General features: G+C 61.8%; 3 protein-coding genes across 7 annotated transcripts; 2 read left to right on the plus strand and 1 right to left on the minus strand.

Annotated features, from left to right (window-relative positions):
* The first annotated feature begins 937 nt into the window (after nucleotides 1-937).
* Nucleotides 938-10,813, plus strand: NLRP6 (NLR family pyrin domain containing 6). The gene is given in 15 exon segments (XM_089914206.1): nucleotides 938-949; nucleotides 2,831-2,904; nucleotides 4,584-4,702; nucleotides 5,134-5,195; nucleotides 5,197-5,479; nucleotides 5,727-5,765; nucleotides 6,036-6,887; nucleotides 6,890-7,126; nucleotides 7,129-7,236; nucleotides 7,239-7,779; nucleotides 8,649-8,738; nucleotides 9,759-9,911; nucleotides 9,990-10,018; nucleotides 10,021-10,156; nucleotides 10,599-10,813. Coding segments are annotated over 15 exon segments (2,874 nt in total). The 3' UTR covers nucleotides 10,738-10,813.
* A 252-nt stretch (nucleotides 10,814-11,065) lies between these two features.
* PGGHG (protein-glucosylgalactosylhydroxylysine glucosidase) lies at nucleotides 11,066-18,607 on the plus strand. 5 transcript variants are annotated; one of them, XM_089914233.1, is made up of 14 exons: nucleotides 12,876-13,448; nucleotides 13,692-13,975; nucleotides 14,294-14,504; nucleotides 14,581-15,016; nucleotides 15,860-15,979; nucleotides 16,419-16,550; nucleotides 16,773-16,884; nucleotides 17,092-17,164; nucleotides 17,257-17,393; nucleotides 17,556-17,689; nucleotides 17,822-17,917; nucleotides 17,992-18,089; nucleotides 18,145-18,374; nucleotides 18,477-18,607. In XM_089914233.1, the coding sequence occupies exons 2-14, from the start codon at nucleotides 13,717-13,719 to the stop codon at nucleotides 18,530-18,532; spliced, it is 2,094 nt and encodes a 697-aa protein (XP_089770359.1). In that variant the 5' UTR covers nucleotides 12,876-13,448; nucleotides 13,692-13,716; the 3' UTR covers nucleotides 18,533-18,607. The 5 variants fall into 5 exon arrangements, with proteins under 5 accessions (XP_089770360.1, XP_089770361.1, XP_089770362.1 ...); XM_022565269.3 differs by having other exon boundaries at nucleotides 12,879-13,448; nucleotides 18,163-18,374; XM_089914235.1 differs by lacking the exons at nucleotides 17,556-17,689; nucleotides 18,477-18,607 and having other exon boundaries at nucleotides 11,067-13,448; nucleotides 18,145-18,279.
* Nucleotides 18,608-20,910: 2,303 nt separating this feature from the next.
* Nucleotides 20,911-23,133, minus strand: IFITM5 (interferon induced transmembrane protein 5). Its single transcript, XM_022565272.3, has 2 exons — nucleotides 22,903-23,133; nucleotides 20,911-22,296 (listed from the first exon to the last, which is right to left on the minus strand). The coding sequence occupies exons 1-2, from the start codon at nucleotides 23,092-23,094 to the stop codon at nucleotides 22,084-22,086; spliced, it is 405 nt and encodes a 134-aa protein (XP_022420980.1). The 5' UTR covers nucleotides 23,095-23,133; the 3' UTR covers nucleotides 20,911-22,083.
* Nucleotides 23,134-23,595: the final 462 nt, after the last annotated feature.

Consider the following 23,595-nt stretch of genomic DNA (forward strand, 5'->3'; position numbering starts at 1 on the left):
GGGCTGCCCCCTTCCTCCCCCCTCCCTGCTTTGCATGCCCCTCCTCTGAAACTCAGCTTCTACCCTCTTCATTCGGGACGTGCCCACAGAGAAACACTGGTGCCAGTCAGTAGGGCATTTTCACAGTTCTCTCCGTGTGATGGTTAATTTTATGTGTCAGCTTGGCTAGGCCATGATGCCCAATATTTGATCAAACATTGTTCTGGGTGTATCTGTGATGGTGTTTCTGGGGGAGATTAACATTTGGTGGACTGGGTAAAGCAGGTTGCCCTCCAAAATGAGGGTGAGCCTTGCCCAATCGGAGGACTGAATAGAACAAAAAGTTGACCCTCCCATGAGTGAGAGGGACTGCTGCCCAACTGCTTAGTCTGGGACATTGGTCTTTTCTTTTCTTAGCTTCGGACTCAATGGAAACATCAGCTCATGCAGGGTTTCAAGCCTGCCGGCTCTCAGGACAGAGCTAATGGTCGGGTGTCCTGAGTCCAGCTCTCCAGCTGCAGCTCTCAGGACTTCTCAGCCTCCATAACCATGTGAGCCGATCCCTTATAATCAATCTCTACCCATATCTATATCCTGTTAGTTCTGTTTCTCTGGAGAACCCTGACTAATACAACTGTATGCTACACTTGTCACGATCAATGAACCAATATTGATACATCATTATTAAGTAAATAAAGTCCATACTTTATTCATATTTCCTCAGTTTCCCGCTGATGTCCTTTTCCTGTTCCAGGACCCTATCCAGGGCCCCACATGACAGTCACTCGTCACATCTCCTTAGGCTCCTCTGGGCTATGATAGTTTCACAGGCTTTCCTTGTCTTTGGTGACCTGGACGGTTTTGAAGAGAACTGTTCAGGTATGTCACAGGGTACCCCTCTACTGGAACTTGTCTCCTGTTTTTCTCAGGATTCTCTGGGGGTATGGGGTTTGGGAGGATGACCACAGAGGTAAAGCACCCTTCTCGTCACATCATGTCAAGGGCACAGACTATCAAGGGCACAGACACATCAGTATGGACTCATGGGTATTTGTCTTATGCCTTGGATTATAATCAATACTACTTCATTTTGTTGCTCAAATGTTTCCAGATTTGGTGTTGGGAGTTCTTTCTTTTGGCTTCTGTGTCCCTTTGGCATACCCTTTCCATTATGGACTTTTTTTGGTTTTTTTTTTAAATTTGTTTTGAACACTTTCTTACTTACTGGCACTGTAAAATGCTCCAGACTCTCCTTGTATATTTTCTGCCCCAGTGCTAGAATAAGCCAAGGAACCCTGGTCCCTTTTATTGGTGAATGGCACTAGAAACCAGGATCTGGGCACCAGGTAGATATACAACATTATGCACCTGTCAAAATTCATAGAACTTTACAGCAAAAAGAGTGAACATTAATGTCTGCAAACTAAAAATACCACTTGGGATGTCAGGGGATCCAAGGACTAACACAGTGTATGTCATGAAAGAATCTAACCATATTACATATGTACGAATGAATCTCAGGGAAGGGAGTGGGGGAAAGATGGTGACTTAAGTAACTTCAGAAATGAGTGGAGTCTGGGACTTCCCTCGTGGTCCAGTGATTAAGAATCCACCTTCCTATACAGGTGATGTGGATTCGATCCCTGGTTGGGGAACTAAGATCCCACATGGTGCGTGGCAACTAAGCCCACGTGCCGTGATTGCTGAGCCTGGGTGCCACAACTAGAGAGAAGCTGCCGCGCCGCAGTGAGGAGCCCTCACGCCGCAACCAAGACCAGACACAGCAAACAATAAATAAATACATAATATTTTTTAAAAATGAGTGGAATCTGTAAGAATAAAGGCAAAAGAAACTGCAAATAAGCACTGTACTCTAGGTTATAAAGTAGTTTCCCATGGGGGAGTGTGTGTGTATGTTTATATATGTTTATATACATATGTTTATATGTAATTTTATATAAAATAAATATATAGGGCTTCCCTGGTGGCACAGTGGTTGACAGTCCGCCTGCCGATGCAGGGGACATGGGTTCGTGCCCCGGTCCGGGAAGATCCCACATGCCGCGGAGCGGCTAGGCCCGTGAGCCATGGCCGCTGAGCCTGCGCGTCCAGAGCCTGTGCTCCGCAACGGGAGAGGCCACAACAGTGAGAGGCCCGCGCACCGCAAAAAAAAAAAAAAAAAAGAATTCATACTGTGGAGAGAGAAAAGTGAATGTGCATTTAGGAGAAACACAGCCGTGGCCTGTGTGCGAAATCTGTCTGTGCAGCATCTCAGGGCTCAATGAGGGGATCAGTGAGGGCCGCCCTGGGTCTTCAGGATGGGGCTGTGGCCAGGGGCCCCGTGATGGCCCAGCGCTGTGCAGGGCCAGATTCTGTCCACAGCTGAGCTCTAAAACATCTGCTTTTGCGGTCTAGGCTGCTGCTTTCCCTGGCAAAGCCCCCTCTGCAGAATCCCAGCGTGTCAGAGGAGCTAAGTCAGTGACAAGTCGAAGCATCTGGGACCCCACACAGGGCTCACAGCAGTCGTCCCTCTGGCAGCTGAGGCCAGACTTTGCTCAGGGCTTGTCTCCAGGACCCTAACTCTTCGGAGACCCTGCCCCCTCCTCTGCTTTGCTGGGCGCTGCCCACACTGTGGTCTGGAGGGAGGGTCTTGTCCCTGCTCTGGGCCTGGCCCAGGTGGGGCTGCTCCAACACACCAGGCAGGCACACGGCTCCGTCCTCTCAGGCCTCGGTGGGAACAAGAGAGACTTGTTCACGTTCTTTAAAAAGCACAGAGTGCCCCTCCCACCAGGAAGTGTGCTGGCAGTGTGTCCTCCAGGCTCTCCCGTCACCCATCCTGCTCTGTGCCCAGGAGGCTGCCCATGTGGAGGGCAGCAGCAGGAGTTTAGGAGCAGGAAAGAGCGAGGAGGGCGCCCTGGAGGAGGTGTGAGTGCGGATAAACAGAGCCTTCCCCTTCTCCCTGCGCCTTCCTCGGGGAGAGGTGGGGACTGTCTGTCTTAAATAGAAACAAAACTCGTAGGTAGAATGGGAACCTCTGTGGACCCTTTCCTCCTGGGGAAGGGGCAGCAGAACAGAGGCTCCCAGGACTCTGGGTTCCCTCCCCAAGGGCAGCTCTCAAGGCTCCTGAAGGAAGCAGGACTGAACACAGGGATGACCTGTGGAGCCTGAAAGGCAGTGATGATGCCGCAGCCCCTGTTCTTGCAGACACACTCTCACAGAAATGCACACTCAGAGACATACTGTGTTCGTTTCCTGTGGCTGCTTAGCCATTACTACAAACTCGGCGGCTGAAAACAACATACATATATTCTTACAGTCGTGGAGGGCAGAAGTCCAAAGTCAGCTTCACTGGGCTGAGGCCCAGGTGATGGCTCAGCCGCTCTCCCTCTGGAGGCCCCAGGGGAGAATGTCTTCCTTCTCCAGCTGAATCTCCAGCTTCTAGGGCTGTGTTCCTTGTGCTCCTTGCCTCGTGGCCCCTTCCTCTATCCTCAAAGCCAGCAGCCTGGCCTCTTGCCTCAGTGTCACACTGCCTCCTGCCTGTGTGCCAAAGCGCCCTCTGTCTCCATCCTATGACACTTGTGATGACATTCAATAATAACTATGCAGGATAATCTCCCCATCTCAAGATCCTGAATTTAACCACACCTGCAAAGCCCCTTTTGACATTTCAGGGAACATTCACAGGTTCCAGGAACTAGGAGCTGATATCTTTGGGGACTGTTATATAGCCTACCATAGATACATTTACACAAACACAGTATTAAGGTGGCCACACCAACAGACACAGACATACACACACACCCACATTACACACAGGCAGACACTGTCAGTAGAAACCCGCATTCCTGGGGTCCCACGTGGTCACCCATCAGTCACACACATGCCTTATGTCCAAAGCTCTTCCCATCAGCCTGCTTAAGCCAGGTTTGGGAGGCCGCAGAGCACTTCCCTGTCCCATTTTCTCCTGGCTCCCGGGTGACAGCCTTCCTTTCCCCAGTGACACTGTGCATGTCCCTCCTTTGCCCCCTCTACCTAGGAAGCCCTCGCTCACCTCTGCCTTCAGAACTTAACCAATCTTGAGGCCTTAAAGTTTAAGGTCTTGTTCTGAGCCAGCCACCTCCTCCATACAGCCCACCTTGCTCTGCAGTTACCTCTCACAACCATGCCTCGCTGCCACACCCCATGGGTTCTTAGAGAACGTGAACTGAATAAAGGAACGGTAGAGAACCAAAGGTCACTGAGCAGAGCTCTTAAACACCGGTCGTGCGAAGGTGCCACAGTGCCTGAGTTTGGGAGCTTGGTGACTGTCGGACAGACATCTCAGTGTTGGCCGAGCTAGAGCACCTGGGTCTGGGGCATGGATGGGGCCGGACAATGCCCCCAGGCTATGGCTCCACTCAGGCTAGGGAGGGGTCGCCTCTCTGATCCCCACCTCTGCCCCTGAGTGCTAGACCTCGGGGCCAGACTCTGGAGACCAGCCAGAGGCTCCCGCTCTGGGTGAGTGCGGCTGGCCTCAGCGCTCTGGGTCCTCCACCTCCCCCTGCTGCCTTCCTGGGGCTTCACGCCCCATGTCCTTCACACATCCTTCCCCCGCTGTCCCCCAGCCTCAGTATTCTAGGGACTCCATCCCCCCAGAGGGCATCTGTGGAGTCTGTCCCCCACCAGGGGCTCAGTCTCTGCCTCTGGTGCAAGGCCCTCAGGCTGGGCCTCACCAAAGGGTCCAGTGAGCACGGATGTCCTGGGCAATTCCGGAACACAGCCTGGACCAGGTGGTGAGTCCAGCTCCCTGCTGAGGCCAACTGCTCCGGGCTCCTGGGGAAGAGAACGGAGGGAAAGGAGGGAAAAGGAGGAAAGGGGAGAGCACAGGCCCTGGTAGACATCTTATCTTGGACGTTTGACCTGGATGCGTGGAAAAGAATGAGCAGAAAGGTAGGTGCGGAGCAGGAAGGCACCCCCTAACTCTGGGGTCAGCGGCGGCCAGTGCCCGCCCAATGCTTTGGAACGCCTTGGAGCGAAGTCCTCGGTAGGGGTGCTGGGAGGAGAGGACGACCCTCCGGTAGAGCGCTATCGAGCGTTGGCCTGGAGCCACCTGGATAGATGGGGGCCGCGTCTAAGCCCCTGCCGCTCGTGGGCGCCCGGGGCTGGGGTCCGGAGCGGCGGGGAGGGGCCGGGGTCACCGGGGCACGGCATGCGTGCTAACCCCGTGCGCCCGCCCTCAGCACGGAGGCCCGCGCTGCCGCCGCCCGGGAGGTGCTCCTGGCTGCGCTCGAAGACCTAAGCCAGGAGCTGTTGAAGCGCTTCCGCCACAAGCTGCGGGACGCGCCGCTGCACGGCCTCCGCAAACCGTGGGGGCGGCTGGAGGGCGCGGACGCCGTGGACCTCGCGGAGCACCTGATCCATTTCGACGGGCCGGAGCGCAGGCTGGACGCGGCGCGGAAGACCCTGAAGAGGGCGGGCGTGCGCGATGCGGCGGCGCTGCTCAAGGAGCAGCGGCTGCGGAGTGAGCGTGGGATGGGGCTCGCCAGGGTCCCCGCCCTCCGTTCCCTCCCGCCTGGGCAGAGTCCTGGCCACAGGCCTCCATCCTTCAACTTCCCCAGAAAAGCCCCGGAGCTCTTCCGGCCTGGGCGCGCTTCGTCCACAAATTCGCGGGCCCCAGGGCTCCGATCCTGCAGGTGGCCCCGACCCCTGATTGCGCCCCTCCCCGCACCGCACAGTCGGCGGGGCCTCACCGCAGTCCTCCCTTCCAGGGCTCGGCCTCAGCTCCTAGGCGCTGCTCTCCGTGTCCGGTAGGTCTCTCTCGGCGGGAGGCGCAGGCCCCTGTCCGGGCCTTGAGCCCTGGGTTTGGAGTACGAGTGTCCTCGAAGTCACCCGGAGGTTCCTGACAGCTGGTCCCAGGGAGGAGCGCGGATGGGAGGGGGACTGTGGTGCAACAGGGGAAACTGAGGTCTGAGCCCGGCGGGGAGGGCAACAGGCCCCTGAGAGTCGGCTGACACAGCCCGCCTCCTCCTCGACCCCCTGTTCCCCTCTCCTCTGTCCGGCCCTTCCCTGCCCCCAAGAGTACAAGAAGAAATACCGAGAGCACGTGCTGCGGCAGCACGCCAAGGTGAAGGAGAGGGACGCTCGCTCCGTGAAGATGAGCGAGCGCTTCACCAAACTGCTCATCGCGCCCGATAGCGCTGCCCTGGAGCACGAGGCTCTGGGGCCCGCGGAAGAGCCGGAGCCGGAGCGCGCTCGACGATCCGACACCCACACCTTCAACCGCCTGCTCGGCCGCGACGGGGAGGGCCAGAGACCGCCGACCGTGGTGCTGCAGGGCCCGGCGGGCATCGGCAAGACCGTGGCGGCCAGGAAAATCCTGTACGACTGGGCGGCGGGCAAGCTGTACCACGGCCAGGTGGACTTCGCCTTCTTTGTGTCTTGCCGCGAGGTGCTGGAGCGACCGCGCACGTGCAGCCTGGCCGACCTGACCCCGGACCAGTACCCCGATCGCAACGCGCCGGTGCGGCAGATGCTAGCGCAGTCCACGCGGCTGCTGTCCATTCTGGACGGCGTGGACGAATTGCCGGCGCCAGGGCCCGCCGAGGCCGCGCCCTGCACAGACCCCCTTGAGGCCGCGAGCGGCGCGCGGATGCTGGGCGGCCTGCCGAGCAAGGCGCTGCTGCCCACGGCCCGCGTGCTGGTGACCGCGCGCGCCGCCGCCCCCGGGAGGCTGCAGAGCCGCCTGTGCTCCCCGCAGCGCGCCGAGGTGCGCGGCCCCTCCGACAAGGACAAGAAGAAGTACTTCTACAGGTTCTTCCAGGACGAGTGGAGGGCGGAGCGTGCCTACCGCTGCGCGAAGGAGAATGAGACGCTGTTCTCGCTGTGCTTCGCCGTGTGCTGGACCGTGTGCCCCGTTCTGCGCCCGCTGCTCCAGGTCCTGACCTGTCGCGCACCTCCAAGACCACCACGTCCGTGTACCTGCTTTTCATCGGCAGCGTCCTGAGCTCGGCGCCCGCGGCCGACCGACTCCGCCTGCAGGAAGAGCTGCACAAGCTGTGCCGCCTGGCCTGCGAAGGCGTCCTCGGGGGCAGGGCGCAGGTCTCTGAGAAGGACCTGGAACGACTGGAGCTTTGCGGCTCCAAAGTCCAGGCGCAGTTTCTCAGCAAGAAGATGTGACAGGCGTGCTGGAAACCGAGGTCACCTACCGGTTCATCGACCAGACCTTCCAGGAATTCTTAGCCGTGCTGTCCTACCTGCTGGAGGACGAAGGGCTCCCCAGACACCTGCTGGCGGCGTAGGAGCACTTCTGCGGGGGCACCCGGAGCTGCGTGGCCACCTCGCGCTCACTACGCGCTTCCTTTTCGGGCTACTGAACACAGAGAGGATGCGCGACATCGAGCACCACTTCGGCTGCGCGGTTTCAGAGCGCGGGAAGCAGGAAGTCCTGAGGTGGGTGCAGGATCAGGGCCAGGGCTGCCCTAGGGCGGCGCCAGAGGGGACCGAGGGGACCCAAGCGCTCCGGGGCGCTGAGGAGTCAGAGGAGGAGGAGGGCGAAGAGCTCAGCGACCTGCTGGAGCTGCTGTACTGCCGGTACGAGACGCAGGAGGGCGCCTTTGTGCACCAGGCCCTGCGCGGCCTCCGTGAGCTGGCACTGGAGTGAGTGCGCTTCAGCAGAATGGACCTGGCCGTCCTGAGCTACTGCGTGCCGTGCTGCCCGGCGGGGCAGGCCCTGCAGCTGGTTAGCTGCAGACTGGCCACTGCCCAGGAGAAGAAAAAGAAGAGCCTGATGAAGCGGCTACAGGGCAGCCTGGGAGGCAGCTCGTGAGTCCCCAGAGCAGGACGGCCCACTTCTGCAGGCCCTCTGTGTGCGGCGTGTGTGCATCTTATGCACTGAAGTGTCCATTTGGGCCTGGGGAGTGTGTCCGGACCTGACCCCTGCTCCCCAGAGGAGAGGCACGACTTCAGGCTGGTTTTCCCACCTCCTTGCAAGGCAGCTCCCAGGGTGTCCTCACCATGCCCCGCACCTCAGCACCCACATCCGAGGCAACCCTCCCAGCACTCCCCCCACCCACCACGGTGCCTTCTCATAAGTCCTGGCGTATACCACGCCCTCTGTGCCCTGAGCCTTTGCTTCTAGTGTTCCCTCCACCCAGAATACTGTTCACCGCCTATCCTCAAAGCCTCTCCAAACCATCCCAGCTGGCCTGAGACCATTTTGGCCTCAGAAATGCCCCACTGACCACCGTATGCCATGACATCTGCCCGTACCCATCTCCTCCACCAGACCCTCTGCTCCTCCAGGGGCAAAGCTCGTGCCGTTGTTTCTGTGCAGTTAATTCCAACCCAGCACCTGACTCAGGTGCTCAGCATCTGTTGGGAGAACGAATGTCAGGACGTTGACGGGCTGGGGCTGGGGCTGGGATGCCCACTGCAGGTGCAAGGACAGGCCCACCTGGTGTGTGCAGGTGACATGCCTCCATGGGACTCACATAGACAGCTTCCGTGGGGAGGCGCTTGTGGTCACAGCTGAGCGGTTTCGCTCTGGGCTTGGGGTGAAGAGGGAGGAGGGTCCTGGCCCAGCTTGGGGGGAGGGCAGAAGCAGCTCCGACACCTCAGGACGTAGGAAGGGGTCCTCTGCGGGAGTGAGGAATTGGCAGGGGCTGGGGCCTTCACCTTCCTTTCTCTCTTAGTAGCTCTCGAACCACCATGAGAACCCCGGGCTCCCCACCGCATCCACTCTGTGAGTGGACCGACCGACCGTGTGCTCTGAACACCCTGATGTGAGTGAACATGCCCCCGGCCCTTCCCCTGGAAGGGATGCAGGGCAGGACACCCTGGGCAGGGACAGAGGTGTGGCCCCGTCTGGGGACGGCTGAGAGGACAGGCTGAGAACCTGTGGCCTCTGGTGTCCCTTGCTGGGGTCGACGAGGAGGGAAGAGGGGATGGGGGCAGGGCTCCAGCACCAGCTTAGGTGCTGGTTAGGGCAGTGGGCTTGGCCCCAGCCTGAGTGGGAAGCAAAGTACAGCTGAGCATCCTCGGGGAGGGACAAAGAAGGCCAGACTGTATTTTTCTCCCCAAGGAAGGCTGCTCAGTGCTATTGTGAACTGCTGGGCGGTCCCTCTGGATTCTTACAAGCAGATATGGAAGGCGTTCAGGGCGCGAGCTCTGAGGCCAGTCCGCCGTCTGAGCTTCAGTTTCCTCCCCTGGGAAATGGAGCCAGTAGCTTCCACCTCAGAAGGTTGATGTGAGAATTAACGAGGCAGTACTTAGTACATAATCTTTCCAATGACTGTTCACCACCACCAAGTAAGCAGAAAGTAAGAAAGGCTGTAGGAACTAGTACCGAAGGGGCATGTGGTGAAACAGGCACAGTCCTGTGTCAATGGTGACAGAGGGTAACTTAACTTGGCATAAACATCAGGAGCCGAAACAGTGATCAGCTCACTTGGCCCATTAGTTCTGCTGCCCGGCTAAGTGCATGAAGATGTTCCTCGCAGCATTGTTTATAATGCCCAGCTAACTAAATAAGCTCAGCCCACCTGCACTTGGTGGGTGATTATATGGAGTTAGACGTATTAAGAACAAGGTCTCTTATTGGCTCATCCAGAAGCTGGTGGAAAATGCCCTGAGGGAAGAGGGGAGTGCAGTCCAGCGGGGACACACATGGTGACAAAGGGCAGGAGAAGCTCTGTGGGGCCCAGGGAGGCAGGTGTGCAGCCAGCACGTCTGCAGACTGAACCTCAGCCCCCAGGGAGTGGGCAGCTTGCACAGCTGGGGACCCATGTACCTCCTGACCATAGGCTGTCCCGCTGCAAACTGCCCGACTTGGTCTGCAGAGACCTCTCTGAGGCCCTGACGGAGCTGGGCCTCTTCCACAGCTGGCTCAGCGAGGCCGGCCTGCATGCGCTGAGTGAGGGCCTGGCCTGACCCCAGTGCCAGCTGCAGACACTCAGGTGAGGGCCGGCCTGGAAGGGACCAAGGGGGAGACGGGGGCTCCCATAGCAGCTCCTGCGGTCAGCACTGCCCGCTAGGGTGCAGCAGTTGGGCCTCCAGGAGGCTCCCAGTACGTGTTTGGCCTGCTCCAGCAGAGCCCAGCGCTGACTACCCTGGACCTCAGTGGCTGCCAGCTGTCGGGGACTATGGCGACCTACTTGTGTGCCGTCCTGCAGCTCCCAGGGTGCCGCCTGCAAAGCCTCAGGTAGGGGCAGCGCCGGGAAAGGTGTGGGAACACAGCCTCTCCACCCTGGCTTGGGGTGGGCGCCAGGGGCTTCCCCCAGTCCTCACAGAGGAGTCCCGCCCAGGGCCCTCCCGAGGGACCCTGCTGAAACTCAGCCCCTGGAGACCCACCCCCTAAATCCCTGGCCCCAGCCCTGGGCTTCAACCACTCCGCCAGACCAAATGTCCATCTAGTGTCTGGTGCACATGGCCACAGTCTGGACCGGCACGCTTTTACTCCCCTGAAGGCTCTGGCCCCTACTCCCTACCCGCTCCCCCAGCCTCTGACAGCCCCCTTAGTGGCCGCCTCCCGTCCCTGTGTGCCTTTGGCATAACCCAGGTCAACAGCTCCCCATTGCTCCCTCCCCGAGCCCTGGCCTCCTTCCCCCGCCAGCTCTACTTCTGTCCTCTGCACACGGCTACAGTCTAACCTCCGTGGAGCTGAGCGAGCGGTCACTGCAGGAGCTGCGGGCCGTGGGGACAGCAAAGGTGGGACTGGCCGTCACCCACCCAGCGTTGGACAGCGACCCCCAGCCTCACAAAGGGCTCGGCAGTGACCCCTGAGGCCCTGGGGGAGGGCTCTAGTCAGCCCTACGGAGTAGCCCTCCCCACTCCAAGGGCGAGAGGTTGGTGCTCTCTGCTGTGGGCAACTCTTTTGAGCCTGAGGGGCCCTGGACAAGCAGATGGGAGACCCAGACAGACACGGCCCCTTACCTGCTCCTGGACAGCCCCCGAGACCTCCCCACACCCTGGGGACAGGTATGTCTCTGTCCTCCCCACCAGGAGGAGGGGGTCCCCTCCCCTAACCCCACTGCTGCCCCACCCACGTTCCTCTCCTGGGACCCTCCAGCCCTCCCACTGCAGGCGCCCCTCAGCAACAAGGGTGACGCTGAGCGCCCCCGGGAATTGAGGACCTACAGTGTGTTGGCCTTTACCTGGTGCAGGATGACCCATTTGCTGATCCTGTGCCCATGCACAGTATGGGCACCCAGAGCCCACTACTCGGCTCCAGCCATAGGGCATCAAGCAGGGGCTGACCCTTGGCTGAAGGTAGGTGGGTCACCGTCCCTCCTCAGGAATTTGGGTCTCAGCATTAGGAGTGAAGCCATCCCTGAGGCTGTGTGGTCTGAGCCCAGAGGTGTCCACTCGCTGTCTGAGGACTTCAGGAACAGGCCAGAGGAGAGTGGACAGGAGCAGTAGCCCCTGCTCCGGATGGGAGCTGTGATGGCGCACGTGGTGGGCAGCGCCCCCGTGCACTGATGATAAATTCTCCTTGGGATTTGTTTTTGTCGGTTTCTGTTGCACTTAGCCAGGCATCCTAACGGGCGTTCATACTCTTTCCTTTGGTCCCCAGCCCATCTCAGTGGGACAGGGTTGTAGCCCCCGTTTCCTGGGTGAGCTCAGGGGAACACCCTGATGCAGGAAGCTCTGACGTGAGGCTTGGCCTCCATGGGCAGGGCCAGCGACTGACAGCCCCCGAATCCTGAAGTCTTCTCTGCTCAACCCCGCTGGACTTGGCCAGCTTCTGGGACCCCAGTCAGCCCCTCCACTTCCCCAAATTCCCTTCCATAATCCAGTTATTCATTCCACAGAACAGACCAAAACTCCCTGCCCTCCTGGAGCTGGCATTCGAGGAGGAAGGGAAAGCAGGGGGCTGGGGGGATGGAGCCAGTGGTTTCCTCTTACATGTGAGTAGTCTGGGAACATCTGGTTGTGGACGAGGCATTTGAAAACGGAAGGAAGGGAGGGACCAACCCTAAGGATGTCCTGAAGAAAAGGCAGTGGGATGGCAAGTGTAAAGGCCGCAAAGGGGCCTGTCTTGGTTGGCTGCTGCTATAACAAAATACCATACACCGGGTGGCTTGTCAACAAGATAAGTTTATTTCTCGTAGTTCTGGAGGCTGGGATGTCCAAGGTTAAGATGCCAGTCAACTTGGTGTCTGGTGAGGAGCCTCTCCCTGCAGATGGCTGTCTTCTGGCTGTGTTCTCACAGGGTAGAGAGAGGGCGAGCTCTCGGGCCTCTTATAAGGGCATAAATCCCGTTCTTGACAGCTCGTGACCTAATTACGTCCCAAAGGCCCCACCTCCAAATACCATCACACTGGGGATTAGAATTCAACGGATGGGTTTGGGGGGGATCACATTCAATCCATAACAGGGAGCGTGCTTGGAATGGTGCAGAAGCAGCAAGGAAGCCAGGGTGGCAGCAGCGGGATGGGGGAGGGGCTGAGGGTGGGGAGGGGGCCCTGGGTGGCTTGTCCTGACAGTGAGGTGGGCACCACTGCAGGCTGTGAGAACTTGACCACTCCTGGGGTAGATGTGGCTCTGGGTCTGCTGACAAGGGCTGTGGGGCCAGAGCAAGGACTGCCCTAACCCAGGAGCACGGCCTGGACTGAGGGTGGACGGTGAGAGCGGGCACGCCCTAGAAGGGGGACGCGCCGGTGGATGTAGGTGTGGGGACAGCGGGCCTGAGCAGCGGGATGGGTGAAGTCACCATGGCCTGTGCTGGGCAGGCCACGGCAAGGGCAGGTTTCAGGGACACGTTGAATCCGAGTGTCTCTGGCTGGGCGAGTGGTCAGAGCACAGTCATTCGGGTCAGACCAGGGCCAGAGAGACGAGGTCCAGACAGCCCCAGGGCCTGGAGCCTCCAGCGGGGCAGGGGGCAAGTGGGTAGACAGGCTGAGAGAGGAGGCTGGGGAGAGCCAGAAAGTGGGGCGGGGACAAAGGAAGGCGGGGCTCCAGGAGGGGGACCTGCCTCACCTCTCCGGGGCGGATGGGGGTTCAGGGAGAGAGGCAGGACCGGCGGCAAGAGAAGGAACACCTAAGCCGAAACCCCGTCCCTCTCAGTTCCACCCTTGGAGAACACTCAAGGCAGAGTTGGAGCTGGCCTCCTCGCGGCCTCGCACGCACGACTGGTCGAGGCGGCGCGCCCCGCCCGCCCCGGGGGTGGGGACGTTCCATCCGGCCCGCGCTGCGCGCCCTGGGGCGGGGACCGCGGGGCCTTCCGGTGACAAGGCCGCCCCTGGCTACTTCTCCCTCCGGGCCGGCGCCCACCCGCTGGAGCCGAGGGACGCTTCTGGGCTGCGGCGAGCCCCAGGGACGCGGCCGACGGCCCGCCTGCCCCCCAACGCCCAGCTGCTGCCGGCACCCCACCCCGTACCCAGCCGGCCTCCTGGAGGGTGAGGCCCGCCGGCTGAGGCCTCCTCCCTTCCCGCCAGCCGGACGGCTTCGAGGCGGTGCGCCCGGAGAGAGCTGGAAGGGACTGAGGCCCTAAGGTGGGAGTCCGGGGCCTCTGCTGTGTCCCTGGAGATCAGTATTGGGGGCGAGGGTCTCTGAGGGTTGAGGGTGTTTCCTGGGGTGGCTTGAGAGTGGGGTTCTGGACAGTCGGGGCTGCCCAGGTGGGTCACACACGTCCCTCCACCCGTGGGGGCATTAACCAGGTTCCAAGGCAAGCTTCGGGGTTTACAGAAAAGGGAGGCCCAACCAGTGGTGGGGGCCTCTGACTCCCCCTTTTGCAGGCCCCTCCGCTGAGCCAACCTTTCCATGGAGGATGCTGGCAAGGACGCCACCAGATTCACTGCCCATTCTCTGCCCAGTGACCCCCGGCTCTTGGCCACCGTGACCAATGCCTACTTGGGCACACGCGTGTATCATGAGACACTGCATGTGAGCGGAGTGTACAATGGGGCTTGGGGGGATACGCACCGGGCCGTTCTGCCCAGTCCCCTCAATGTCCAGCTGGAGGCCCCTGCAGGATCAGGAGAGCAGCTGACCAAGACCTTTGTCCTGGACACTAACACAGGTAGCCACTGCCTGACCTCCCCCTCCCCTCCGCCATTGTTCCAAGTGAGTGGGAGACCCGACAGAGGTCCCATCGAGAGATTGCCGACTCCCAAAGAAAAGGAAGCCCTGAGAGGCCACTTTGTGAGGCCTTCAGCTGGACGGGCCTCCTGGGCTGGCAGGAGCTGGCGGCGCCTGTGCAGCTGTCGCTTCCCAGACAGGGCACCTGGGGCTTGGAGGTGACCCCACTCCCCGCCGGCAGCTTTGGAACTGTCCTCAGCGGCCCTGAGTGGGGTGTGCAAGTTGCCCTGTCTTCCCCTCCCCACCCCCGCCCCGCCAGGCTCCTTTCTGCACACCCTGGAGGGCCCCAGCTTCCGGGCCTCCCAGCGCATCTATGCCCACCGCACGCTGCCTCACGTCCTGGCCTTCAGTGTGTCCATCACCCGCTTGGCCACAGGGAGCTGGCCCATCACTGTGCTGCTGCAGTCAACCTTCTCCCCAGAAAGCCCGGACCTGGACCTGCATCTGGGTCCTGACTTCCAGGGAGCCCGGTGAGGAGGGGGCGGGGGGCCGGCTGGGTAGCCCGGGGAGGGAGCCCGTCCCTGAGACACAACCATCCTGTTGCAGGTACCTGTACGGCCACACACTCACCCCCGAGCAGCCTGGGGGGGCACAGCAGGAGGTGCACATGCTGTGGACGCCGGTGCCCCCAGCCTTGACCCTTGGGGAAGGGGAGGAGGATGGGACGTGGGAGTTCCTGACGGTGGTGGGTGGCAGCCAGGCCGAAGCCCAGGCCTGCCTCGCCGATGCCCTGCAGCTGCAGGCCAGGCGCACTCTCTACATGGCCCATGCACAGGCCTGGGCCCAGCTCTGGGCAGGCTGTGGCCTGGACGTGGAGGGGCCCCTGCGTCTGCGCCAGGCCCTGCGTGGAGCTCTCTACTACCTGCTCAGTGCCCTGCCCCAGCCCGGGGCCCCAGGATACGTCTGCCACGGCCTCAGCCCAGGGGGCCTCTCCAACGGGAGCCGTGAGGAATGCTACTGGGGCCACGTCTTCTGGGACCAGGTGCGCACCATCCGTCCTTAACGCACACCTGCTGCAGAGCCGGCTGTACACAGAGCTGCTGCCTCTATCCTGCATGGGATGGGGCTGTGGTTGGGGAGGCCCAGGGACTATGGCAGACGGAAGGCTTCCTGGAGGAAGTAGTGTCTCGGCTGAAGGCTGTGTAGGCATTTGGTGAAAACGAGTGATGTGATTCAGGCAAGGGGACCAGAAGGTTCAGAGGCCCAGAACTGAGCAGGTGCAGGGCATCTGTCCAGGGCATCTGTGCAGGGTGCCCTCACCGCTGCAGGAAGAGCAGTTGTAGAGGGGGCTGAGGAGGCTGTGGAGACTTTAACGGGGGAAGGACATGGGCAGCCGTGGGCTCTGGGAAGACCCCTGTGGCTGTTGAGTGGAGCGAGGGTGGAGCAAGGTGAGGCAGCCAGGACCGGCTGACGGCTGGGCTTGGGAGGGTCCAGGATGCTGCTGTACATTTCCTGATGCCGGAGAAGCTGCTGCTGTGCTCCCTTTACAGGTGAGGCTCAGAGAGGCTGAGCTGCTCACTCTGGGTCGGGCAGCTAGTGAGCAACAGAGCAGGCACCCCCCCACCCCCACCAGGCTGCCCACGCCCGGACTCTGGCCTGAGCCCTGGGCAGACGCAGATGCCCGCTGGGGACCAGGCCTGAGGAGCGTCTGGGCTGGGGATGGGACTGTGGGGTTGGCAGGCAGAGGGCCCAGGACAGACCCAGATGGGGCAGGAGAGGAGGGAGCTGGATGTGGCCCATGGGGAGAGAGGATTGAGAGCGCCAGGACGAGGGGGCCCCTCGGCTGTAGCGCCAGGACGAGGGGGCCCCTCGGCTGTGCTCGCAGGACCTCTGGATGTTCCCCAGTATCCTGATGTTCCACCCGGAGGCCGCCAGGGCTCTCCTGCAGTACCGCATCCGGACGCTCGGTGGGGCCCTGTACAACGCCCAGAACCTAGGGTACCAGGTGAGGGGGACTGAGCACGTACCCTACGGGGCCCCCCAAAGGGCTGACGTCCCATACCACCCCCCAGGCCTTCATCCCTCACCCCAGCTCCCTCTGTGGGTGTGGCTGGAATGTCCTGGATTCTTATAGAGGCTCTGTGGCATCCCCCAGCCGGTACTGTACGTGTGGGAACAACAGCCTGACCGGGACCCCACAGGACGTCCCTTCACTGCCCTGCCCCAGGGCAAGTACACAGTGGAAACGGGGCAGAAGCCACCTGGCCCACGATGGGGCCACACAGAGGGCACTCAGAACCCACAGGCCCCCACGAGGTCACGCGGGACAACTGGTGCCCCCGCCTCTGTCTGCCCTCCATGGCTGAAGGCTGAGAGCGTCGAGAACCGGGGTGGGCTACCCCCGGCCCCCCGAGAGTGGAGTCAAGTCTACTCCAACCCCGCAGGGAGCCAAGTTTGCCTGGGAGAGCGCGGGCTCCGGCCTGGAGGTCTGCCCTGAGGCCATTTATGGGACCCAGGAGATCCACATCAATGGGGCCGTGGTGCTGGCCTTCCGGCTGTACTACCACACCACCCAGGTGAGGTGTCACTGTGCCACCACGTGTGACCCCCTACCTAGCGAGGCCACGCCCTCCACGCTGCCATGACTTCCTGTCCGGGCCGGGCCGGCGGAGCATCTCAGAGCCAGGCCTTCACTTCTGGGCACTCAGAAGGGTAGGCGTTGACAAGAAATGCAGTGACCAGTGGGAACTAGAATCGCAGGTGCCACGGCCTCTGATGCACCACCTCCTGCTCTCCAGGACCTGCAGCTGTTCCGAGAGGCTGGGGGCTGGGATGTGGTCAGTGCCGTGGCTGAGTTTTGGTGCAGCCGCGTAGAGTGGAGCCCCGGGGAGGAGAAGTTCCACCTGAAGGGTGAGAGCGTGGCCATGGTGGGAGGCGTGTGGATGACGGGGCAGGGGCAGGGGGAGTGGATGGTCACAGTGGGGGAGCAGGTGGGTGCTTCTCGGTTCAGCACGTGGTCACCAGCACCTGATGCGGACAGGCCCACACTGGCGACTGGCATCGGGGGCAGGTCCCTAAGACCCTGCACTGAATACCACCTTGTACTTATGTGCCCAGGAGTCATGCCCCCTGACGAATACCATTCAGGGGTCGACAACTCCGTGTACACCAACGTTCTGGTCCAGAACAGGTCAGACCCAAGAACCCGCCCCACCTCCACCATGCAGGGGGCCAACCAGGAGTGCAGGGCTGCAGCCCACCTCTCCCCATCTCTACTCCTAGCCTGCGCTTTGCTGCTGCCCTGGCCCAGGACCTGGGTCAGCCCGTCCCTAACCAGTGGCTGGTGGTGGCTGATAAGATCAAGGTGCCCTTTGACCCGAAACTGAACTTCCACCCTGAGTTTGATGGGTACCAGCCTGGTGAGTGGACTTGGAGCTCCTTCAGGGCCCTTCTCCCCTCCCACAGGACCCTTCTCCCCTCCCACAGGACCTAGTGTCCGCCCTGGATGCCCCCTTTCCAACAGAGCAGCCCCCGCCCTCCCCACCTCACCCCATCAGCAGCATCTCCCCCCTCCCCCCCAGGAGAGGAGGTGAAGCAGGCAGATGTTGTGCTCCTGGGGTACCCCGTCCCCTTCCCCCTGAGTCCTCAAGTTCGCAGGCAAAACCTGGAGATGTATGAGGCTGTGACGTCCCCCCAGGGCCCTGCCATGACCTGGGTAAGGAAACTGCAGGGTGTGAGGTGGTGGTCCCCAGGGCAGCCCTGGCCCTGCCCCACTGGCCTCAGTCTTCCTTCCCCCCCCCGCAGTGGGCCTCACCCCAGCGTGACCTCTTCTTATCTCTGTCCCCAGAGCATGTTTGCAGTGGGCTGGATGGAGCTGAAGGACCCCGGGCGGGCGTGGGACCTCCTGCAGAGGAGCTTCGCCAACGTCACGGAGCCCTTCAAGGTCAGCCTGGCCAGAGCCTCAACCTACACGCCGACCACGCCCACCTCCTGCACTGACTGCTTTGCCCCCTGCAGGTGTGGACGGAGAATGCAGACAGGTCGGGTGCCGTGAACTTCCTGACAGGCATGGGGGGCTTCCTGCAGGCGGTGCTCTTTGGGGTCACGGGATTCAGGTGAGTGCAGTGGCAGGCAGAGGGCAACCACCTGCCGCCACCCCCCTCCTCACAGACCTTCCCCTCGCCGCAGGATCACTGAGGCCGGTTTGACCTTCGACCCCATGTGTCCAGCGGGGCTCTCCGGAGTGTGCGTCTCTGGCATCTCCTACCAGGGGAGCAAGCTTGACTTTTCCTTCTCCGAGGGCTCTGTGACAGTTGAGGTCACTGCCCGAGCAGGGCCCTGGGCCCCGCCGCTGGAGGCTGAGCTGTGGCCGTCACAGAATCGGCTCCCCCTGTCCCCAGGTAGGCCGCCACTCCCAGACCCACCCAGGGGTCCAGGGCACGTGACCCCCAAGGTGGCCCCCAGTGTGTGCCCTCACCCCACAATGCCTCCTCTCCCTGCAGGACACAAGGTCTCCTTTCCCTGCTCAGCTGGCCGGATACAGAGGTCACACCTGTAGGAAGCAGGGGCAGCAAGTTCTGCTCCAAGAGTTCCCTGGAAAGATTTTTTGAAGGCATTAAACATCTGTGCAGAGCCCCCAGGACCCCCTCTGGGGCACCCTTGGGCCCTCCAGCCCCACCGAGTCCCCCCTGTCCCCCGCCCAGTCCTGCCCCTCCCCCAAAACGACCAGGGCTATTGGCTTCAGGGATGTCTCTCAGGTCCTCCCCCCCGGCCACTCCCTCTGCGGGTGCCCCTGCTGGCTGCGCCCACCCCTCCTCAACGCCCTCCCGGCCTGCCGCCCCCTCCCACCCTCCTCCACACGGCAGCCAGGCTCACGGGTTCCAAGGAAAGTCTGGATTCTTTGGCCCAAGTTCAAGACTCTGCCTCTAGCCTGAGCCCCTCCCCAGCCTAACCCCCCATAGATGGTCAGCTTTCTTGCAGCCTCACACAGCATGTCTGTTCCCGCCCTCCCTCAGTGCCCCTTCCCTAGGACCCCACAGGGTGAGGTGGGAGAAGGGCCAGCGGTTCTGCGAAGACAGAGGCAGATGCCGGCCTTGATGGGGAGCACGGCAGGATGAGGGGCGTGGGGGAGACTCAGTCTCCTGTGGGATTACTTGGGACACCGCATCGCAGCTTCACAAAGGACCCTTCTGTGTCACACGAGGGAGCATCAGGTATGGCTGGGTCCAGGTGCTCCTGGGCTGTTGTGAGCGCTCGGCATCCTCAGTCCTTGGGTCCTCTTGCCTCTGGGCCACTTCAGTCAAGTCGGATGGTCTCTGTCATATGCCTTTCCTCAGCCAGGAAGGCAGGGGAGTGGGGTGTGGAGCAAGACCCTGCATTTCCTCTGACCAGCCAGAAGGACTGGGGCCAGGTGTGCGTGAGTTCCAGGCCACGGCCCTGGGCCCACCTGTCCTGGGCAGGCTGCCCTCAGCCGAGGCTCTGCCCACTGTCTCCTCCTGGGCTTCAGCCCCTCAGTTGGCACAGCAGACTTGGGTTTCCCCAGGGTGAGGCGAGATGGTGTCTGCCATGGAAATCCTGGCGAGGGCCGAGTCTGCTGCAGCAGATCTGCCTGAGGAATGGGCAAGCTTTGTCTGCTGTGAGGAGCTGACAAGCTCCCTGCTGAACGTGAGGATTTCCTAAAGGATCAAGTTTCCCTTCCACGCGGCTGGGAAGCACAGTCACTTGCTCGCGTAGAGCAAGTAAGCGAGTCCCGTCAACGTCTGCACCCCTCCTTAATCTGCAAACCGTGCTCTCTGTTCTCAGTGGAGAGTTAGCCCGAGTTCTCCAAGAAGCAGACACCAGGCAGACAAACTGTGATGGACTGAAGCCCCATGAGGGAGAGAGGGAAGGGGGTGGCTGCAGGGAGTGTGGCCGAGCTGCAGACCAGCTCCCTGAGGGCCTGTGGCCTCAGAATGGATCCCACGACTTGGTGGGGCTCCCCCAGGGGCCCACAGGCTCTCGCTCAACCGGTGGCAGTGCCGCAAAGGCCCAGGCAGGTCTGCTGAAGCACAGCATGGTGGCCAGGGACTGTCCCCATGAAGCAGACAGTCCCCCCTTTGCAGCCCTGGAGCCAGATGTGGGCACAGGCATCAGGTGGGGGTGGTAGGTGGCCCTTCACCCACAGGACTGACGTAGCTTGATACGTGCCGCGTGTGTGTGCCGTGTGTGTGCGCACGTGCACGCACACCCATCTGTGCCTGTGGAGGGGCAACCCTCCAAGGGGCCGTGACAGGGTGGCAGCATGCGTGTGCTGGCCTGGCTGGTCCGGCCCATGACAGCCAATTGCCTGAACCTGACCAGGGTCCTTCAACCTGCCCAGGACACAGGCTGGAAGGGTTGCTGGTGACCTTCTGTGCCTGGCTTGACCGCGTATTCTCTGTCCTCAGCAACTGGGCAAGGGCTGGACAATGTCTGCTCCCCTCACCAAATGTGGAGACCAGAAGACCATCCCCTGCTTGGAGACATGTACCTGGCTACACACAGGCTGACCCCTGCTCCCAGCCTCTGTGTCCAGCATGGGTTGGTCCCTTCCTGGGCCAAACCTGGAGCTCAGTGTTGGAACGCCGTCTCCATCCTAGTCCGAGCGCTGGCCTTGTCCTTAGTCCAATGTAGGGCCAGTGCCCAGGAAGGGGCACTGCTCCATCTCCACCCCAGGCCCCGGCCAGCACAACCTCTGCCTCAGGGGCTGGTTCGGAGCAGCGCACACTCAGCAGGGGGCTGGGGTACCGCCGGCCTGCGGCCGGGACTCATCTCTGCTGGCACGCTTTGGAGACAGCTGGACCAACTGTTGGCTGTCACAAGAGGGGGACTACTCTGGGGGCTCCAAGTACAGGAGCTAGACAGAGACCCACGCCCCCAGCCCAGGCAGGGTGGGCAAGCAAAGGGAGGGAAGGGACCATGGGTGGGGTATTCAGAGCCCTGAGCCACCCTGTGGTTAAGGCCCCTGCAATTTGCCTGCCCTGTCATTAGCCCGGCCACAGCAAGGCCCAGGGGCCTCACCCCCAGCCACACAGGGTGTGCGTGTGTCTTTGGCAGCCCCCACTCTGCCAGGCTCTGCTGGGGCTGCCGGGGGGCTACATAAGGGAGGTAACTGATGCGAGAACGTGCACCCGCACAGAGGCACTGGGAAAACGCCCTCGCCCCCCACACCTCCCTTTCTGTACAATCGTGCGTGTGCAGAAGGTGCTCCTGTGCACCTGTGCGTGGTGGACGTGTGCACGGGTGACGGCGTGACCATGTCTGTGTGCCTGTGTGTCTGTGTCCAGCCCCACTGATCCAGGAAGGAGGGAACCCACTGCCGGGACAGATCAGAATTAAAGGGACGCAGGGTCACAAGAACAGTGACCCAAAGAAGGAGGTCAACACAGGCCCAGCCACGGACAGGAACGTGCAGGACAAGGACAAGTCTCACTGGTCAGGGACTCCCCTTAGCACGTGTACACACACGCTGACTCAGGGATGGGCAGGTACGTGGACGCGGAGGCACAGCACACACGTTCTGAAAGGCCGCTAAACCACAGAGCGGCAGAGATCAAAGCCCGACTTCTCAAACTTCATTCTAAAATACTCAGGCACCTCCACCCAGAAGCCGCAGGCCGCCCAGTGCCTGAGCAAAGGGGACAGTCGGGGCACCAAGCCGACAGGGCAGGGCGTCCACCATGGACGCTGGGGGCAGTCCAGGGGGATTTGGCTGCAGTGGTCCCTAGGGTAGCTCCCCTCAGGAAGATACCCTCCCCCACCCCAGCCAGGAACAGTCCTGGAAGGCACTTTCTGGAGCCAGGCGCTTTTAATTGTGAAACTGAGGCTGAGCCTGGTGGCTGGGGAGGGAGGAGCTGGCCTGGGGGCGGCGGGTGGGGGGTGGGGGGGGGTGGTTAGGGGACTGGGGGCATCGATCGAGGTGAGGGTAAGGCCCTGAGATCCCTGTGGAGGATCTTCAGGGTCAGTGTTAGGTGCCCAGGCTGGGGCTGGAGGGTGAGCCTCAGGCCCGTAGGCAAGTCAGGGTTCCAGGCGATTAGGGTGGAGCCCTGGGGTTGGGGTCCCTGGGTCAGGGCGGGGACAGGGCCCAGCCTGTCAGTCGTAGTCTGAGTCGTCGAACTTGGTGCTGAAGAAGGCGGCGGAGCCCTGGGCCAGCCGGGACAGGTGCAGGGCGCCGGTCACCGCCAGCACCAGCAGCAGCAGAGGCGGCACCAGAGCCCACACCGTGGCCAGGATGTTGTAGCACTTGGCTTTGGAGCCGAGCCGCCGGGCTGCTTCCAGATCTCCAGTCACCTTCTGGTCTCGGGCCTGCGGGCCAGCAGCAGGGCCAGCTCTCTACACCTGCCTGGGGCCTGGGTGGGGCCTGCCACCCGGTCCCAGGCAGCTGCTGGGTCCACACCTTGGAGGACCCGAGCTGGACCCAAAATCTAGATGGAGGGATGTCGTCTGAGGGGATGTTGCCCGGGCTCCACCCACTCCCTTCACTGTCCCCAGCTGGGCACATGGGCTTGGCCCGCCCAGGGGGCCTTGGGTCATCAGGGGCTCAGCCTAAAGTGGGGCCAAAAGGAGACCCTGCATCCTCCCACTCCAGCTATAGACCCAGTGGCCCTCCCAGGCCAGCATCAGCCTCCAGGGACCTGCGAGGTTAGGGAGTCCTCAGAGGTGCTGAGAGCGTTTGATGGAAGAGACCCCCTTGGGTAAGGCCCCATCGACCCTGGGCTCTTCGGGACAAACTAGACCCCCCCTTTCGTTTTTATGAACAGCACCCCAGCCTCAGTGGAGAAGCCCTCATGAGGGAGGGGCTCCCACCACCGTCAGGCTGACGGATGGCCCTGTGGATACTCCTGCACCCCAACTCGATAAGCAGCCCCCGTGAAACGCTCTTGGGCCCCCCCAAAGTGCCCCAAGGCCCACCTTGATGGAGTAAGCCAGCGCCAGGAAGCCGAGGCAGCACAGGTTCAGGTAGAGGGTGCTGAACACCGACCAGATCAAGTGGTCTCGAGGTGGGGGTAGCGGCGCCCCCAGCGTGAGGGCCGTGTGGGCGGTGCCGTCGGCCTTGTTGGGCGTCGGGGCCCGGGGGTCCTCGCGGGGGTACGACGTGTCCATTGGTTCCAGCGCCGTCTCCTCGCTCGGACTCCTGCTTCGAGGGTGGGCGACCCGGCCGCTTATAGTCCCCTCCGCCGCCCGGCTGACCGGCCCGCCGCTAAATTTAACGACAAATGACAGCCTGGGGCTGAGCGGTCGCCCCGCCCGCCCCGCCGCCCCGCCTGCGCGAGCCCACCCCCCACCCCCCAACCCCCGCAGAGTCCCCTCCCCCCCAGAAAGCCCCGCTCCCCGCGGAGAAACACTGACCCCGTAGAGGCTGGGGGCCGGTGCGGGGCCACCAGAGCCCCTCCTGTCCGGGTAGCCCAGCCTAGGGAGCCCCCTCCAAGGCTGCTGGTGGGGCCATGCGGTGGCTGCGGTCTGCCCCCCAGAGCCCCCGCCCCCGCGGACGAAAGGAGGCGGACGCACCAGCTCAGGGCCCTGGTGGGTGGGCCGCTGCCTCGGCTTGAGGGCAGGACTAGGCGGGGCTCCTCGGGACCAGGCCTGCTGAAACTACAGCCCCTC

The sequence above is a fragment of the Delphinapterus leucas genome, chromosome 7 (genome assembly GCF_059928025.1).
Source record: "Delphinapterus leucas isolate spDelLeu-1000000601 "Yukka" chromosome 7, BTC_Dleu_Yukka2, whole genome shotgun sequence".
Classification (NCBI taxonomy): domain Eukaryota; kingdom Metazoa; phylum Chordata; class Mammalia; order Artiodactyla; family Monodontidae; genus Delphinapterus; species Delphinapterus leucas.